Genomic DNA, 17,837 nt, shown 5'->3' with positions numbered 1-17,837 from the left:
AGGGGTCCTATTCCTCCCTGGGCCTTCCTTTTACTCCCTATATATCTAAAAAACAATTTCTTATTGTCTTTTACTTGGGTTGCCATCCTCAGCTCCATGGTAGCTTTGGCCTGTCTAACTGCCTCCCTACAAGCACGAGGTTGCTAGCCCTGAGTGACTGTAACATCCCACAAAAGTACTACATGCTTCTCTGTCTTGCTGTGCAGTCCTTGCTCTGCTAATCTCCACACCTAGGATCACAAAAGGGGAGAAGTCATTGATGCCAGCTACACGTTGCTTACCGTAAGGATTCAGCAGCAAACTACCTTGGGGATTATTACGCTGTCTACCTGTGTGTAGTTCTACTGTAGTAGATTTAATGGCTGATGATGTGATCATGTGTCTCTGTGTTCAAGCAAACAGAAAGGACATACAACATTTCCTGAAGTTAGACAAACCAAAGATTAGTCTAAACTGAGAATGGAACAGGTTAACTGATCTTTCTCTTCCTTAAGCTTTCATTTGTCTCTAGCAGCTCTGAGCTGTCAATATAGTGTACGGCTTCTGATAAGTATGGGTTCTCCTCAGCCTGAAGAGATCTGTCTGATAAGATAAGATGGCCTTAAAAAAGAGAGAGAGAGAGAGAAAGTATGTTAACTGCTTTGACTGCAAAATACCCCCTGGTAGCCAGAGATAAGACACCTTGAGCTGCTCAGAAGACCTTAGACAGGATGTAAATGAAGCCAATAAAAAAAAATCATTTCAAATCCAGCAGCTATTCTGCTCTACTCTGATTTCCAACCCTGACAGCAGAAGGCTTAATTTACTGTATTTCACACCGTGCTTCCATTCTGAAGTAAGGAAGCTACAAAGGCTTGTGTTAGATACAGGCCTTAAAAAAGCATAGGTATCTAAATTTCTTGAGAGGCCTCTATTTCAGTTTCAGCAGGCTTCTGTCAGTGGAAATTATATGCAAGAGAAGAAAAATGCTGCCTTTTAATGAAAGTCTTCCCTTCTTTATTTATGCTTAAATTAAACTATCCAAGTAAACATGAATAGAAATAACATTAAAAATTTAAATAAAATGTTAAAAGGTAAAAGATTCAGTCTGCATAGCATCCCTTACCTCTGACACTGCCTCTAGGCATGACCATAGTTAATACAGTTTTCTTGCATTTATACAAAACTTGTTATTAAGTTTTTGGTCGTCCACCTACTTCAGACTACAGAGCCGAGCAGATTTCATTGACCATAGCTAGATCTATCCAGAGTTAAAACTGTCCCTTTGAGCAAACTGAAGAGCCAGTACTCACTCGTGGCCTCACTTCAACTTGAAGTCACTCATTAGCCCACCCTATGTGTGTTCTTATGCTTGCATTTGCCACCCTTACGGTATGGACACACGTAATGGTTTAAATGTGCTTTATGCTTGATGTGGACAAACATACAAGCCTGTTAAGCTAATTGTAAGCTGCCCAGAACAGTCCACAGGTGTACCTGGAAAATCAGTGTCAAATAACATTCTATTAAGTATGCTTTTAAAAGCTGTAAATAACTGCACAGTTTTGCATAATATTCACTCCTATTTTTTTCCTTTGTTTCTAAATTAGCTCACATTTTGCTTTTTTCTGCTCTTGCTTTCAAAATCTTCTATTCTTTTTTCCTCTTCCTTTATTACGCCTTTCTCTTTCTTTTCTCTGTTACATTCTTTATCTTCTCCCATATATTTTTGTAACCCATTTTCTTTCAATCCAGATTCATCTCCCTCTGAGTTCCCTTACCTCTCTTTTTCTTTTACTGAAGCTCCAACAGTACCTACTTCTCTGCTCCTCTAATACTTTGAGGATTAAAACATAGGATTAAATTTAAAAAAGGCACGAGCCATATAGGAAGCCAACACAGTGCTTGGGTATCTCCCAACACCTTGCCCTGGAAACCTCAGGGTTGTATCTTTTGTGTCAGCTCTGGGGCAGTAATATTTCCTCCCTAACCATAGGAAGAATGAGTTTTGTGGCCAGAAAGGCCTGCAAACCAAATGCGAGCCAGAGCAAGTCTGGCCTTCAGTAGAAGTTCTCAATATTGCCAACTCTCATGATTTTGGGGGGTGGGGGGGGTGAAAGAAAGAGCTAAGTTTTTCAAATTCCTGAAGCGTAGACGCTTAACAATAATGCCAAAAATCGTGAGAGTTGGCAACACTGAGTTCTTCAGGTTTCAGGGCCTGAGTCCTTGGCCCTTGGGTTATGAAGGGGAGAAAAAGAGCAACACCTCCTGTAGTCCCAGACATGCTTTGGTGCTGTCAGCTGCAAAAGGGGACATAGTAGGTCTGTTCCACTGGCTATACTACATTAGATAATTCCCTTTATGACAGAGGTTTAGGTTGTAGTTGTGTTTATGACAGAGGTATTTTATTTGGGTTAGTTTTGACACCTTTTAAGGTCTTCTCTACCCCTGAAAAGGGGCCACGTTGCAAAGGAAAATTGGGTTTACGCAATTTTTCACCTCATCATAGTGTTAGCTAGAGATATTGAGGCCTGAAAGCAAATGACATCACTGGGGTTCCATGCAATACCTGACCCATTATCTCCAAGTCATCTGTAGTCGTCCTTAATAAACAGTATTAACGGTGCTACAAGTAACAAACCTGACAAATTATCTTCTAGCAAGAGAGAAACTGAAATTCTGCATGGAAGATATTAATCACTTGTTTTAACAGTTGGTGTTATTTTTGTAGGGAAAAAGATCTCTAGGCAAAAATTAATACTCAGAAGCTTTGTGGAGAGTAGAGTGTCTGTGCGTTTTGCCTCTACTTCCCAATAGCTTGGTTCTTAAAGTAATCGTGAGGAGGGTGGCTTTTTCTGACCTTTGCTTCAGATGAAACAGTGCTGGTGGTCTGTGACTCATACAGCCAACAAAACAAACGTGAACAAGAAATAGCAAGATAGAGTGGACAAAATACTGTTTAAGCATCTTTGTCAGGTTTACTCTCTAGGCAGGTGAGCTAGTACTCTTGTAGTCAGAAATAAAGAAGCCCTGTAAATTAGATTTGTAATATATGATTCTCAATTACAGAAAGTATATAATAAGCTTTGAGGATGGTGCCTGTCATTATTTATATGTTGGGGAATGTGGAAGAGTAATTCTGCCCCCAAACCATTGAAAACTACTTCTTTATTTTTCCTTGTCTTGAAAAAACACAAAAGTCTTGCTTTCCTTGAATGAACTGAATGTTGACTATTGGCTCCAGCTGTATTTAGATTTTAATTGGAAAGATGGAGCTGAATGAACTATTTAAGGATGCACTGTTCTTTCATTGAGCGCCGTCTGTTCAATTGAACTTTAAACAACAAGAAAAAACATTTATGTTCTTTTCTGTGTCCTGTAAATATAATGTATCTCGTGAAGAAGGCTTTGTAAATCTGGAAAGTTGTTTTTCAGAGATAAATAGAGAGAGGGGAGGGGTTTGCTGAGGGCATTATAAAAGTACTTTATAAAAAAGGTTTTTTTTCTGCAAACGTATTAAAAGGCCTTAACTTATTTCTAAGATGCATTTTTTCTTGTCAAAGTATTTAAAATAGAACCCCTTAATTCTACCAGCTGCGGCTGCTAGCAGATAGAACCCCTTTAAGTTTCTCCCCCAGTAATCCAACTGTTAATGCATTTAATTGGTCCTCCCAGAGTGGTTTTGAAAAATTGATAGATTTTAAAAACATCTGTAAATTATAAATAATTTTTAAAGTTCACATTTCTCTTTTGAATGCCCATTACAGAGTATTAGTTTTCAAGCAGTTAAATAAGTTATGAGGCAAATGAGTGAGTTTAATGTGAGGCCATTGATGTGAAAAAAAATGTGATGGTATTAAAGTTGCAGCTTTTCCAAAACTGTTTATATTTCTATTGAGAATAAATGGAGGAAACTGTGTAATAATGCATATTTTATTTTAAAGTGACTTTAAACTTGAACATTTTCCAATGAATCTGTGGAAAAAAAATAACAAAAAACAATTGTTTGGTTAGATGGCACATCATGATACCATTCAGATCATCTTGGTATTTATGTATTACACTTGGATCTTCCTTTTATTTGTATACACTTAACATACATTGGACAATATTGTTTGATTTCAGTAATGTCTAACCACTTCATTTACCATTTGTTCACACCTGCATATTCCCATAGGATTCCTTATCTCATTTTCAAGGTAGTCTGGTAGACAATTAGCAGTAGTAATAATAAAAAATCTATCCGGCACTAAAGCATGAAACGGATATTACAAGTAAACTATGTGATATATAATACCCATTCCTCTCAGTTACTTACACAAAAACGCAAAGATTTAAGACTGGAGAAGTTTATTATCTATCCAGGTAACTGACCAGGCTGACATTTATTCTTTCCCTTTTTAACTTGACTTTTACTTTGCATGCAGCATTCTACCACACATTGGCATGCATTTCTGTTTGTATCTGCATGTGCATACACATGAATGTCCATATGTATACACCGTATGCATTTGTCTAACAAAATGCGGTCCTGGTTTATGACTAGGGCTCCTATGGGCTGTAGAACTACAAACAATAAATTGTGTACACGTGCATATATAGGCGTACACATGTATGTATGTATGTATATTTATATGTCCACATGAATGCATATATTATAACATGCATATATGCTGTGGTGCTAGGTTTGTTTACCTGATTTGCCAGATTCTTGTATATTCCCTTCAAAGGTAACCATTGTTATAAATCCTGTCCCTGTTAAAGAGACCTTGCTATGTAGTGCTTGCACATACATCACATCTAGTCCCATAAGGCCAGTTATGTGACCAGTCTGCCGTTGCAGCTAACTAGCCCAGGTAACAAAAATATATCAGCAGAACTAGCACTTGGGAGGTCCTCGTCTGGGCATGTGAAGTACTATCATTTCGTTTGGGTTCTGTGGTAATTTTGTAGCAATTAAGCTTTCTGGCGACTCGTTGCTTCAGACAAGAGAGGTGTTTTTGTTTTTTGTTTTTTTTCTGGGAAAGACACAGCACTGGTGACCTAGGATGTTTGTGACTAGAAGCAAATCATACTCTGTTTCCGTGCCTCAGTTTACCGCATCAGTAAATGGCAAAAATATACTGTGTCAGGATACTCGGAAGCTTAATACATGACTCTTTAAAAATGCGTTGTGATTATTTTTTTTTTTTTGGACGAGAGGCACAGCAAAAATGTCATTTATTCTGTTATTTAAAGGTTCACTGCAATTTTCTTTTTTTTAGGAACAGAGCGGCAAAACATGTACTGTTTAAATCACAGAAAAATAATGCATGCCAGCAACTCCTTCTGCCCTGCAGCATATTTCAGTCAAAATGTGCATGTCATACACCTTCCTGGTGACTAAATGCCCCTTTCTGAAGCAGCACTGTTAATTCAGTCGGCAGCACTTGGGATACGACCACTTTCAAGACTTTGCAACTACTGAGGTTGGCACATGAGTGCCTGGCTGCTAGCACCACAGAGGTGCTTTGTGCTCTCATGCACACCTCCCCCTCTCCATGGAATAACTCCTGGAATTACTTCACTTTTCTGTTAGTGAGCACTTTCCCCCATAAATATGACTGAACAGGTGTTACTCTGCTACTAACTGAGTTTCCAGCTGTCCTCCTCCAACACAGACCAGGCAAAATCTGTTGTTTAGTCGTATTAGGCAGTCTACAGAACTATCCAGCCTGAGATGGAGGTCTTCCTTGCAGGATATGGCAGTCTTGTTGCCAGAAGATGGTCAGGAAGGCCTGGCTGGCTAACAAAGACAGTCCTTCAGCTGCTGGGTGTAGTTCCAGTTTTGCATCCCCTTTGGCAGCAGCACAGAGACTGCTGCAGTGTGGCCAGCCAGCAAAATTAGGAAATAAGGACCTCTTTTATTTACTCAGGCTGCTGAATCATGGGCATTCCTGTCTGCTTGGAGAAAAGTCAGGCAGCTCTACTTTCCACTGGAATTCTCAGGAGTGTTTGGTACTTTCATCTCGGAGTGTTCACACACTTGTTTTAATGTGCTTTATGGAAATGGTGAAACTCAGCAAGTACAGTTCCTGTAGAAAAACATCTGCACTAACTATTCACTCACATTTGCATCTTTAAATAGACTTTTAGGCCTCGTAGCCGATTTCCAACAAAGTTTTTTGGTTGTGAGTGCTGGAGCCCTCTTAGAGGCAGCTAGTGTGAAGTGACTGGTTCCAAAAATTAAAAATTTACACTGACATGTTAAGTGCATCACATCAAAACGCAGAATACTTGCCATAACACAAAAAAACCATTTACGGTAAGTAGCACTTAGTGAGTGTAGAAGGAAAAAAAAATATAACTCGATACAGAAAATATATATTTAAAACCCCATAAGTACTCAATAGAATATGCGGAGCCTTATTCTTCTCTCAGCTAGATGTCTATGACTCCCATTGACCTTGGTGGAGCTGTAGGTGTGCATCTGAATTTGGTCCAGAGTATTTTACAAGAGTTTGTCGTAACATTTAAATTAGTATTAGTAATGTTGACATAGGTCAGTGTGTAGGCGTCTATAAAATTTATACACATGGATATATGTGGAGTAGCAATGAACTACTTGTATTTTCTATTAGGGAAACTGGCTAAAAGGGATTTTGGGTCTGTTCTTCTATCAGTGGGTAAAATTTATTCTCTCAGCACAGCACCAGACTTGTATGTAGAACTGCATGGAAATGGGGAGTAAAACTGAGTGTAGCTCTTCTCGTGATGCTTTCCCAGTTAATAAGATAGAGTAGTAGCTCCCACTGCCCTCTAATTTCTGGGATGGCCACAAGATCCACATATATATAAATTACGGGACTCTATCCGAGCCGGCCTCATCAAGTGTGGTGGCCTGTTAAGGGCCCGTACTGAATCTCCTTGCACTGTTATGAAGGAAATTCCCCATGCATTGCTAGGAGAATAGATAGTTATATTGTGCTGAAGAGGTAGATTTTCAATTTTAAAATATAATTATAAAAATAAGGCTGTGTAAGTATTAATTTTGTTTTAAATGAGTTTTTGTTCTTTTTTTATGCTGAGGATTATTACACTGATTCATTTTGGGCTTCATTCGGAAAAAAAAAAGGAAAAAAGCTGAATAGAAATTTTATGCAGGTTAGTTGGACAATAAAAACCACTTTCGTACTTTATTAACCCAATTCCCTGCCTGATTTTTTTTTACCTTGTCCACAAGCTTAAGGGAACATATCATAAGCAAGCAAGGGGAATTGAAAGGTGGGAGAGGTACTACCATTTGCTTATACTGTAGCACGGTCACATTCAGAACTTGAACTTGAATCTACAGCCTGCTTGACATCCCACTGAGATTTACAACCCAGAGAGAATAGTTATATAATAGGTAAAAACAGGCAGACACTGGCCACAAAAAGAAAGTGATTTACTACAGTGTCAATGATAGTAGCCTATTTATAACGCTTCCTATATATTCCTCCAAACATTTATACAATAATATATCATGTCTGCATAGGTTACACAATTTAATGCCAAATTTGGTTACAAAATATGTAGCCTAGACAGTTGCAAACTATTTTTCTTTGCTCAGCTGAATGACATAAATTCCTTTTTATCTGCCAGAAGTGTAAAGTAGTTCATATGTCAGAAATGTATTTGATTTTTAAATGCCAAAAGCGGGGGGGGAGGGTCCTTAATAATGCTCCCAGGAAAATCCCTGTCAAAATAAAATTTTAGAAAATGGGGCATGAATTAAGAAAAATTCTGAGTTGTTTTTGTTTGTTTTTAATGACCAGCTCTAGTTTGTTAAGTCAAATCTAGCATTTTGAAAGGGCAGTTGTAGATTTATATTGAAAGCCTCATGAGAATCAAACAGCCATTTAATGTCACAATTTTAAAAATCCAACAGTTTTAATATTATCCGGAAGGGTAAGAGACTTTGCTTACAATACTTCAGTAAGCATTTTAGCAGATGATAGTATGTGAGCAACTGGAAGTTTTTTTTACACACACACACACACACAGATATATATGAGTACCTTTGTTTACACTTGAAAGAGGTGGCAATTTGTTTTTTCTTAATACATGTCTTTGTTGCAAGCCAGCCTTCCATATATATGTATACGCCATGTGTAAACGTGTGTAATGTCTATGTCATTTGTGAAAACCTGTTTTTCAGTGGAATAAACAAGAGGATACAAAATCATGCAGTGTTCAATTTATATTGAAAAGCATTGTTGCAATGGGCAGAAATCCAGGAATGGTGTTTGGTTGTTTTCTCAGAGTTAGATGGTTGCCATCTGGCATAGATAGTGAGATGGTGTTGTCATCAGTTTCTAGATGCAGGAAAGAAATGAATCCTCATCTGTTTCCTGTGGATAAGCAAGAGGTTGATAATCTAGTAAAATCTTGTTACCTTAAAGAAAGCAGGCTTGGAATTTGTTTACATAATACAAGCCAACGCTAACTTTCATGTTAATATGATAAGTTTCTTGTTAGGAGGCTGGAGAAGTTAGAAAACCTAACCTTTGTTGAAAAATACTTAATTTTTTTTTCCTTGAAGGTTTACTCACACTTTTTCTATACTGTTATCTTAATCAACTTTATTTTTTAAAGGAAACAAGATGACACTACTCCTGGTGGGGAATAAAGATGTGTTTCAGATGGGACTGTTGAGCATTCTTTTTTTTTACAAAAAAAAAGTTTTATGCTAAGACAAATATGTTTGCTAAAGCATATCTTTCTCTGTTAAAAAAATAAATAAATAAGAGGAGGGGGGCTGCAAAAATCCCAGACAGCACCTGTTAAGCACGTCGTTAAAATTGGCCCAGTGCAGAGGTGAAGTAATAATTTAATTGCAAAACTAGTTTAGTTTACTGTCTGGCTTGCATTCCTGTTTGCCTTTCTTTGTTACTCATAAATCTTTCAGCTTTTACCATTATCATTAATCATTTTTCCTGTTTCCAGTTTTTCACAAGTAGCTTTGTCTATGATCACCTAAATGTACAGGTTCTGTTTAACTAAGGAAGTTCAGTCAGCTGAGGCTTTTGCAAAAAGGAAGAAGTGGTGGGCAACCTCTTGAACTCTAAAAATAAAAGCACTGTTAAGATCTGGCTTTTGTGAATCTTTTTCATTTTCCTTGATCCTAGCTGACTTAGTATAATATTTGTTTGTGTGTTTTGAACATTTTATATCTATTTGCTGGCTCTTGCTTACTGAATTGTATAGTTATTGAAGAAATCCTGGTTGTATTTTATTGCAGAAGACATCACTTTTATTATGTTTTTGTCCTTTTCCTCCCCTGTAATTTTTTAATATTGTTTTGTTGAAAACACAAAGGTCTATATCAATAATAACCCCTTAAAAGATTTCCATTTTCAGAACCAACTTTGAGGGGGAAAATGAGGGAAAAGCAGATGGAATTTTTTTTATTAAGTATTAGTCATGCGGGTTGACTGCATTAATTTTAAATCATTCTAGTAATATTTCCTCCTTTCATTTGACTGTTCAGGTGCTCACATAATATGCAAATCATTTTACAATGGATACAAAGAAACATTAAATATATTAAAATCTGCATTTTAATAAAGTTGTCAATGTATAATACATATCCTGCAACTAAAAAAAATTATAAAAAGCAATAAAAGGGTAATATAAGCATAGAACTATTTAATAACTTTTCATATTTTACAGTGTGGTAAAAATATATGTAGGAAAAAAGCTGTTGGATCTGGGTTTGAAAAATATCATGTTCCAAGTTGAAACATTGCATGTTTGTTTCAGCTTTTTTTGCAATGTTAGGTCTGTGTGTATGCTTATATAGCTTTTAGTGTATCTTTTGAGTTGGAGTTGATTTAAGTTTTTGGACATCCTTTGTCTTATTTCAGATGGAGTGGATGTTGAGGATGACCCTACCTGCTCATGGCCAGCTTCATCCCCCTCCAGCAAAGACCAGACTTCACCCAGCCATGGAGAAGGTTGTGATTTTGGTGAAGAAGAAGGTGTCCCAGGATTGCCCTATCCATGCCAGTTTTGTGACAAGTCATTCAGCCGCCTCAGCTACTTAAAGCATCATGAGCAAAGTCATAGTGACAAACTCCCTTTCAAATGCACGTATTGCAGTCGCCTCTTTAAACACAAGCGGAGCCGAGACCGCCATATAAAACTTCACACAGGAGACAAGAAGTATCACTGCAGTGAGTGTGACGCAGCATTTTCAAGAAGTGATCATCTTAAAATTCACTTAAAGACTCATACGTCCAACAAGCCATATAAATGTGCCATTTGTAGACGTGGATTCCTTTCATCAAGTTCTCTGCACGGTCACATGCAGGTTCATGAGAGGAACAAAGATGGTTCTCAGTCTGCTTCCAGGATGGAGGACTGGAAGATGAAAGACACTCAGAAATGCAGTCAGTGTGAGGAAGGCTTTGATTTTCCTGAAGATCTTCAGAAACACATAGCAGAATGTCACCCTGAGTGCTCTCCAAATGAGGACAGGTCTGCTCTTCAGTGTGTTTACTGTCATGAACTCTTTGTAGAGGAAACGTCTCTTGTAAATCACATGGAGCAGGCTCATAATGGTGAAAAGAAGAACTCATGCAGCATTTGCTCAGAGAACTTCCATACTGTTGAAGAACTGTACAGCCACATGGATAGTCACCAGCAACCAGAATCATGCAATCATAGCAACAGCCCTTCTTTGGTAACTGTTGGTTACACCTCAGTATCTAGTACCACTCCAGATTCAAATCTTTCAGTGGACAGTTCAACGATGGTAGAAGCTGCTCCCCCAATTACAAAGGGTCGTGGAAGAAAAAGGGCAGCCCAACAAGTACCAGACATTACTGGTCCTTCAAGTAAACAAGCAAAGGTTACCTATAGCTGCATTTATTGCAACAAACAGTTATTTTCAAGCCTCGCAGTTCTACAGATACATCTGAAAACTATGCATTTAGATAAGCCTGAACAAGCCCATATTTGTCAGTATTGCTTGGAGGTATTACCCTCACTGTACAATCTGAATGAACATCTTAAGCAAGTCCATGAAGCCCCCGACCCAGCATTGATTGTTTCTACCATGCCTGCCATGGTTTACCAGTGTAACTTCTGCTCTGAAGTATTCAATGACCTCAACACTCTTCAGGAACATATCCGTTGTTCTCATGGTTTTGCAAACCCTGCTGCTAAGGACAGTAATGCATTTTTTTGTCCCCATTGCTACATGGGATTTCTTACTGATTCTTCTCTGGAAGAGCATATTAGACAAGTCCATTGTGATCTTAGCAGTTCCCGTTTTGGTTCCCCTGTACTTGGAACCCCAAAAGATCCAGTAGTAGAGGTATATTCTTGTTCCTACTGCACAAATTCTCCAATATTCAATAGTGTTCTTAAATTGAACAAGCATATCAAAGAGAACCATAAGAACATTCCCTTGGCACTGAATTACATCCACAATGGAAAAAAATCCAGAGCCATGAGCCCCTTATCTCCAGTAACTATAGAGCAGACCTCTTTAAAGATGATGCAGGCTGTAGGTGGTGCTCCTCCACGTCCTGCAGGTGAATATATTTGTAATCAATGTGGTGCTAAGTATACTTCCCTGGATGGTTTTCAGACTCATTTAAAAACACACCTTGACACTGTCCTGCCAAAACTGACGTGCCCACAGTGCAACAAGGAGTTCCCAAATCAAGAGTCCCTGCTGAAGCATGTAACAATTCATTTCATGATAACCTCTACCTACTATATCTGTGAAAGCTGTGACAAGCAATTCACTTCAGTGGATGACTTGCAGAAACACTTGCTTGACATGCATACGTTTGTATTCTTTCGCTGCACCCTGTGTCAAGAGGTTTTTGACTCCAAAGTCTCCATTCAGCTACACCTTGCTGTGAAGCACAGCAATGAAAAGAAGGTATATAGATGCACGTCTTGTAATTGGGACTTCCGCAATGAAACTGACCTACAGCTGCATGTTAAACATAACCACCTGGAGAACCAAGGGAAAGTGCACAAGTGCATTTTCTGTGGTGAGTCGTTTGGTACAGAGGTGGAGCTTCAGTGCCACATTACTACACACAGCAAGAAGTACAACTGCAAGTTCTGTAGTAAAGCTTTCCATGCTATTATCTTGCTGGAGAAACACCTGAGGGAAAAGCATTGTGTTTTTGAAACTAAAACGCCAAACTGTGGAACCAATGGCGCATCGGAGCAAGTTCAGAAAGAGGAAGTGGAACTCCAGACCTTGTTGACAAATAGTCAGGAGTCCCATAACAGCCATGATGGCAGTGAAGAAGATGTTGATACATCTGAGCCCATGTATGGATGTGACATTTGTGGAGCAGCTTACACAATGGAAACTCTCCTGCAAAATCACCAGCTTCGAGATCACAATATCCGACCTGGAGAAAGTGCCATAGTTAAGAAAAAGGCTGAACTCATTAAAGGGAATTACAAGTGTAACGTGTGCTCTCGAACCTTCTTCTCTGAAAATGGGCTCCGTGAGCACATGCAGACGCACTTGGGACCAGTGAAACACTATATGTGCCCGATATGTGGTGAGCGGTTTCCATCTCTTCTGACTCTTACTGAACATAAAGTCACTCATAGTAAGAGCCTGGATACTGGAAACTGCAGAATTTGCAAAATGCCTCTCCAAAGTGAGGAGGAGTTTTTGGAGCATTGCCAAATGCACCCTGATTTGAGAAATTCCTTAACAGGATTCCGCTGTGTGGTATGCATGCAAACAGTGACCTCTACCTTGGAGCTGAAAATCCACGGGACATTCCACATGCAAAAAACAGGAAACGGTTCTGCGGTGCAGACTACGGGGCGAGCACAGCATCTTCAGAAACTGTACAAATGTGCTTCTTGCCTGAAGGAATTCCGTTCAAAACAGGATTTAGTGAAACTTGACATCAACGGTCTGCCATATGGTCTGTGTGCTAGCTGTGTTAATCTCAGTAAAAGTGGTAGTCCAAGTGTCAACATCCCTTCAAGCAGTAACAGACAAGGCCTGGGCCAGAATGAGAACTTGAGTTCCATTGAGAACAAAAGCAAGGCAGGGGGACTGAAGACACGTTGTTCTAGTTGCAATGTTAAATTTGAATCAGAAAGCGAACTCCAGAATCATATCCAGTCAATCCACAGAGAGCTTGTTCCCGACAGCAACAGTACACAGCTGAAAACACCACAAGTATCTCCAATGCCCAGAATCAGCCCCTCCCAATCTGAAGAGGTAATCCCCCCCACCCTCCCACACACACATATTTTTGTTGTTGTTGTTGTTGCTGCTGCTGCTTTCACACTTTTGACAAAACTCCCAATTTTCTCAAGCCCTGTTGTTACATGCCAGGAAATGTTCTGACTGAACTGTGGTATAGTTTCACCCATAGCCATTAGCTAGTGATTACTTGCTTCTTGATATGCCTTGTGTTTTGGCTTGAATGATTCAAAATAGGACTAATTCCAGTCTCCCTAGGATATTGTCTTCTGTATCACTGAAGAGACCAGTCTTCATGCCAGCGCAACAGAGATTTGGAATCTTAGCTTAGCTCCATTGCGAGTTGGAATCCCTAGCTTTGAGTTGTGCTTACGGCAGAGTGTTAATGACAGAAAAGCAAAATACATCGAGCCAATGTACTGGCACGAAAGGTGTATTTTTAAAAAATATTTGTGAACAGCAAATTGGGGGGTTATTTTTGCAAATTATGTTGCAGACATTGATTTTTCCCTGTCTTACCACATTGTGATTACAAAGAAATTCAGCACTTTATTACCTAAGGTAAAGGGTGATATTAGTCTTTAAATGCTAGTTCCACTTTTTAATTTTCCTTTTTATTAAGGACATATTAGGTAGTCCAGTGACACCAGTGCTCTAAGTAACTGATGATTAAAATGACATTCATGCAACATAACTTCAAAAATATGCAAAAATTATGATACCAAATTCTTGAAAAATTAAATATGCTTTCACTTGTTTAGATTAGCCCACCAACCAGTAGTATTTGGGGTGGCAGAAAATGCTGCAACAGCTGTATGGGAAGGAATAGAGATTTTTTTCTTTCATGAGTATGAGTAATAAAATGTGTCAATTCACATTTTGGCATGATTTCTTGACTATAGGTCCTTAACAGTGTGGAAACCCTAAATAGCATTAAACTGCTCAACTGGTCTAAGGGATGGATAAGGACACAACCTGGGTATGGAAAATGACTCCATGTGACATGTCTTTCCTCAGTCTCCTCACCTAACAGTTGCATTGCCACTTGTGGGGGTAAACAATAGGGGTGTGCAAAGCAGGCCCTATTTGATCCGGATTCAGCCCAAATCAGGGACAGTGATTTGATTCATTGATCCAGATCACCTGTCCCTGATTTGATTTGGGTGAATCCAAATCTGAAGATTTGATGCTGATTGGGAGAATCAGTGATTTGGACATAGACACAGCTTTAAATGTTTTTTCTACACACCTTGAGGTACCAACATGGCTCATGAACACTGTGATGCTGAGGCAGATGGAGCACAGGAGTGTGGTGGGGTGCCCCCACGTGCTCAGCGCTGAACCTGGAAATGGACTGGAAGTACTTCCGGGTCTGCTGGAGAGTGCACGGGATGCCCCCTGGCTTGGTGATCGGTCATGGGGGGGCCGGGGGCCCCCCCAGACCCAGGAAGCACCAGTCACTGAGTTAGTGGGGCGTGGCAGGGGGAGGGGGAGCCACGCATTCCCTGGTGGACATGGAAGTGGACCAGAAGTGCTTCTGGTCCTCTTCTGTGTCTCCTGTGGCTGGAGGGCCCCCCGCGCTTCTGTGGGACATTCCATGACAGCATTCACAAGCCACCAGCTACCTAGAGGTATGCAGAAAAAAAATGTAAAGCTATGCCTATGTCCGAATCGCTGAATATTTCCGAATCTCTCCAAATCGATTCGGGGGTTCTGATTTGATTCGAAGAAATTAAAGGGTCCTTTGATTCGAATCAGATTCGGAGATTTGGCCACCGAATTGGGCCGAATCTTCGCCGAATTGAATCAGGGTCCAAAGCTTTGCACAGCCCTAGTAAACAAATATCTTAGCACAGGGCTGTCCAACTTCCAAGCTCCCAGGGGCTGCATGCCTTGAGGGCCAAACCAGGACACCAGGAGCTCTCTGTGCTGTTCCTCACTCCTCTACCCCTTGGGGTGAGGGCAGGAAGCAGCAGCTGGAGGAGGGAGGGGGAGCCTGGAGACTGGTTGCTCTTGCAGCCACAGCATGGGGGAAGCAGCTGCTGGGTGAGAGGCGGGGGGCTACACTGTAACTACCCACAAGCCACCTTGTCTTAACGTACTACGTAGTGAAAAAGTTTTGAAGAAAAGGGCTCTTTTAAAAAGAGCACCACAAAAGAAAAAGTAATGTCTCCCCACAAGCTGAAATACATGTTTTCAGTTAAGAATAGTAAGATGATAACATGGTATGCTAAGTAAAGATCATGGATTGACCTCTCCCATTCCCCTAAAGGTATGTAGTCATCCTAGTTCCATTTCAAAATCTGCATTACCTCTCAGTTTCTTGAGGCTTAAAAAGATCTCTGCCTCTTCAGATGCGTTGAAAACCTACCCCAAAATCTACCTTACTCCATAGATTGTATGTCCAATCAGAGGAACAGAATTGTAAACATGAAACATGTGAAAAGTAATCTGGGGAGCTCACACAGTTAGAAGTCAAAACTATTATTATAACAGTAGGTTAGGTCTATTTTTTTACATAAATTGTTTTTTTTTTATAATGACAATATCACTTCAAAAGGTAGCTATTTAAATATGCTCTGTGGCTATTAAAATTATTTAAAACATAATAAAAAAACGATAAATTCCATTTGTTTTAATGGGAGTTTTTTTGGTTTGGAGTGTTGATCCAAGAAGTGAGAAAAATTATATAGCTATTATACCATAGATAGCACGGAAAAATCTTTTATTATACAGTAATGGATATACATGGAAAGGAAATCATTTTTTTCAGTAGAAAACAGGAGTGAAACAATCATTTAGTTTATTTGCTGATTGTCCCTACGTTTGGGCTAGAAAGCTTCTCTTTTCTTCTTTGTTCATGCTACATAAAGAATAGACCTACATACCTAGATCACTGATACTCTTTCATCATGTCTGCTTGATTTTTTATTCTTTAATTACTAAATGGTATCCTAACTACTGATAAATATCTCATAGTGGAGAGAAACTTGCTTGGTCTCTAAGCTTAATGAACTGTTAACTGTTGGCTGTAGGTTTCTTGGAAGTCCCTAATGATTACTTAAGCTTTGTGCACATTCTTAGTCTAATAGGTAGAACAATAATAGTTAAAATTTAGAACTTCCAAAGGAAGTGTGGTCTGAACAGGGAAATGGGGACTAAAACTCAGTCCTAGGTCAGATACTGGTTGCTTCTCCATGCCAATTTCCTTATGAGTAAAATGGGGCTAATATACACTTCAAAAGGGAGGTACATTTAGTACCAACATAAAGCACTCAGTGCGTGTCTACACAAGATGCCTTACTGCACAGTGGACTAATCTACTGTGCAGTAAAGAATCACCATCTGCATGTGCATAGCATTTACTACACAGTGAATTAGTCTACTGCACAGTTGGCTACTACCTGTAGAGGTAGGAGGTTAACTGTGCAGTATCTAATGCACAGTAGCACCTGTGTAGGCAGCTGACTGGCAGCAACTTGCTCCTGGTCAGGCCAGGCAGCAGGGGGCGGTGGAACTGTCCTCTTCCCCAGGCAGCTGCCTCCCAGTCCCGCACCCTTATCAGCATGTTAAGGCAAGGAGCTGGGAAGCATTTGTTTGGGAGATGGGATAGTTTCCTGCCGGTCAGGGCATCGGGCTGGGAGGCAGCTGTCTTGGAGGTGGATGCGCTCCTGGAGAAAGCTTACTGCACCTTATTTTACTGTGCAGTAAGCTTATAGCACATTAATAGCACATGTAGGCATTCCTTCAGAATATGAAAAGCACTATTAAGTGCTATGTATTATTGCTTTTGTTGTTCCTCCTCAGAATATCATCATGCTTATGTTAATGATGCAGATATTGGATAGTGTAGCTTGACTTTTCTTTCTCAACGCTCAGGGCTTGTCTATATAGGAAAATTTAACTAACATAAGAATACAGCTTGTGTTACACTGCTGTATTACTCCAGGGCTGGACAGATTCCAATTCCTGAAAACAAAACCTGGTCTGCACTACAAAAAATTGCTATTAAGAGTTATCTTATGTTGAGACATCTTTGTTTACCTCCATGTTTCATTTTGAGAGCTGTTGGTAAAACCTGGGTTTAACCTGACATAGTCAAAATCATGCTGGTGTCATAAGTCCTGTACTGGCATTGTTTTATAGGGTACAATGCCTTCTTTTATGCTATATTACCTGTATTTAGTAGTCCTCCACAGTCCTCCTGTCTTTGTGACATTCACCACTGTCACAATTTTGAACTCTGCTGTCCAGGGTTCACCATAGCCTGAATCTTGCCCTCATTCCTTAAAATTGCCAGTGCATTTTGGAAATACTTCTCTTTCCACTAGGCCACCCTTGCAAGTGCTTTTTGTGACCTTACTGTGGACGTATGGTACAGTATAAAGCTGTAGCTAAGGGGTGTTCAGATTTTGCATTGCAATCTGATTTAAAGAAAAACGTCCCGAATTCCCTCTGTTTGTAGAGGTAAATCGGTAGTGCAAGTCCACTGCAGAATTGCTGCAACTACTGTTGCAATTCAGACATTGCAAAGGGCATGAAAGAGCTTTGGTACACAGGAATGAACAGCAGTGCTGAGCAAGAGGGAAAAGGGAGGTAAGAACTGTCAAACCAAAAGTAAGACAGACCAGCA

The 17,837-nt window shown here is 39.7% G+C and overlaps 1 protein-coding gene across 1 annotated transcript in view; it reads left to right on the top strand.

The window, feature by feature from the left end:
- ZNF521 (zinc finger protein 521) overlaps positions 1 to 17,837 on the top strand; it is a 282,621-nt gene that overhangs the window by 107,280 nt on the left and 157,504 nt on the right. Inside the window, 1 exon segment of the mRNA XM_019547159.1 lies at positions 9,867 to 13,219. Coding sequence (XP_019402704.1) covers positions 9,867 to 13,219 — 3,353 coding nt within the window.

Source organism: Crocodylus porosus, unplaced genomic scaffold (genome assembly GCF_001723895.1).
Source record: "Crocodylus porosus isolate Cpor-Errol unplaced genomic scaffold, CroPor_comp1, whole genome shotgun sequence".
Taxonomy (NCBI): domain Eukaryota; kingdom Metazoa; phylum Chordata; order Crocodylia; family Crocodylidae; genus Crocodylus; species Crocodylus porosus.
This window is presented reverse-complemented; position numbering and strand designations above follow the sequence as displayed.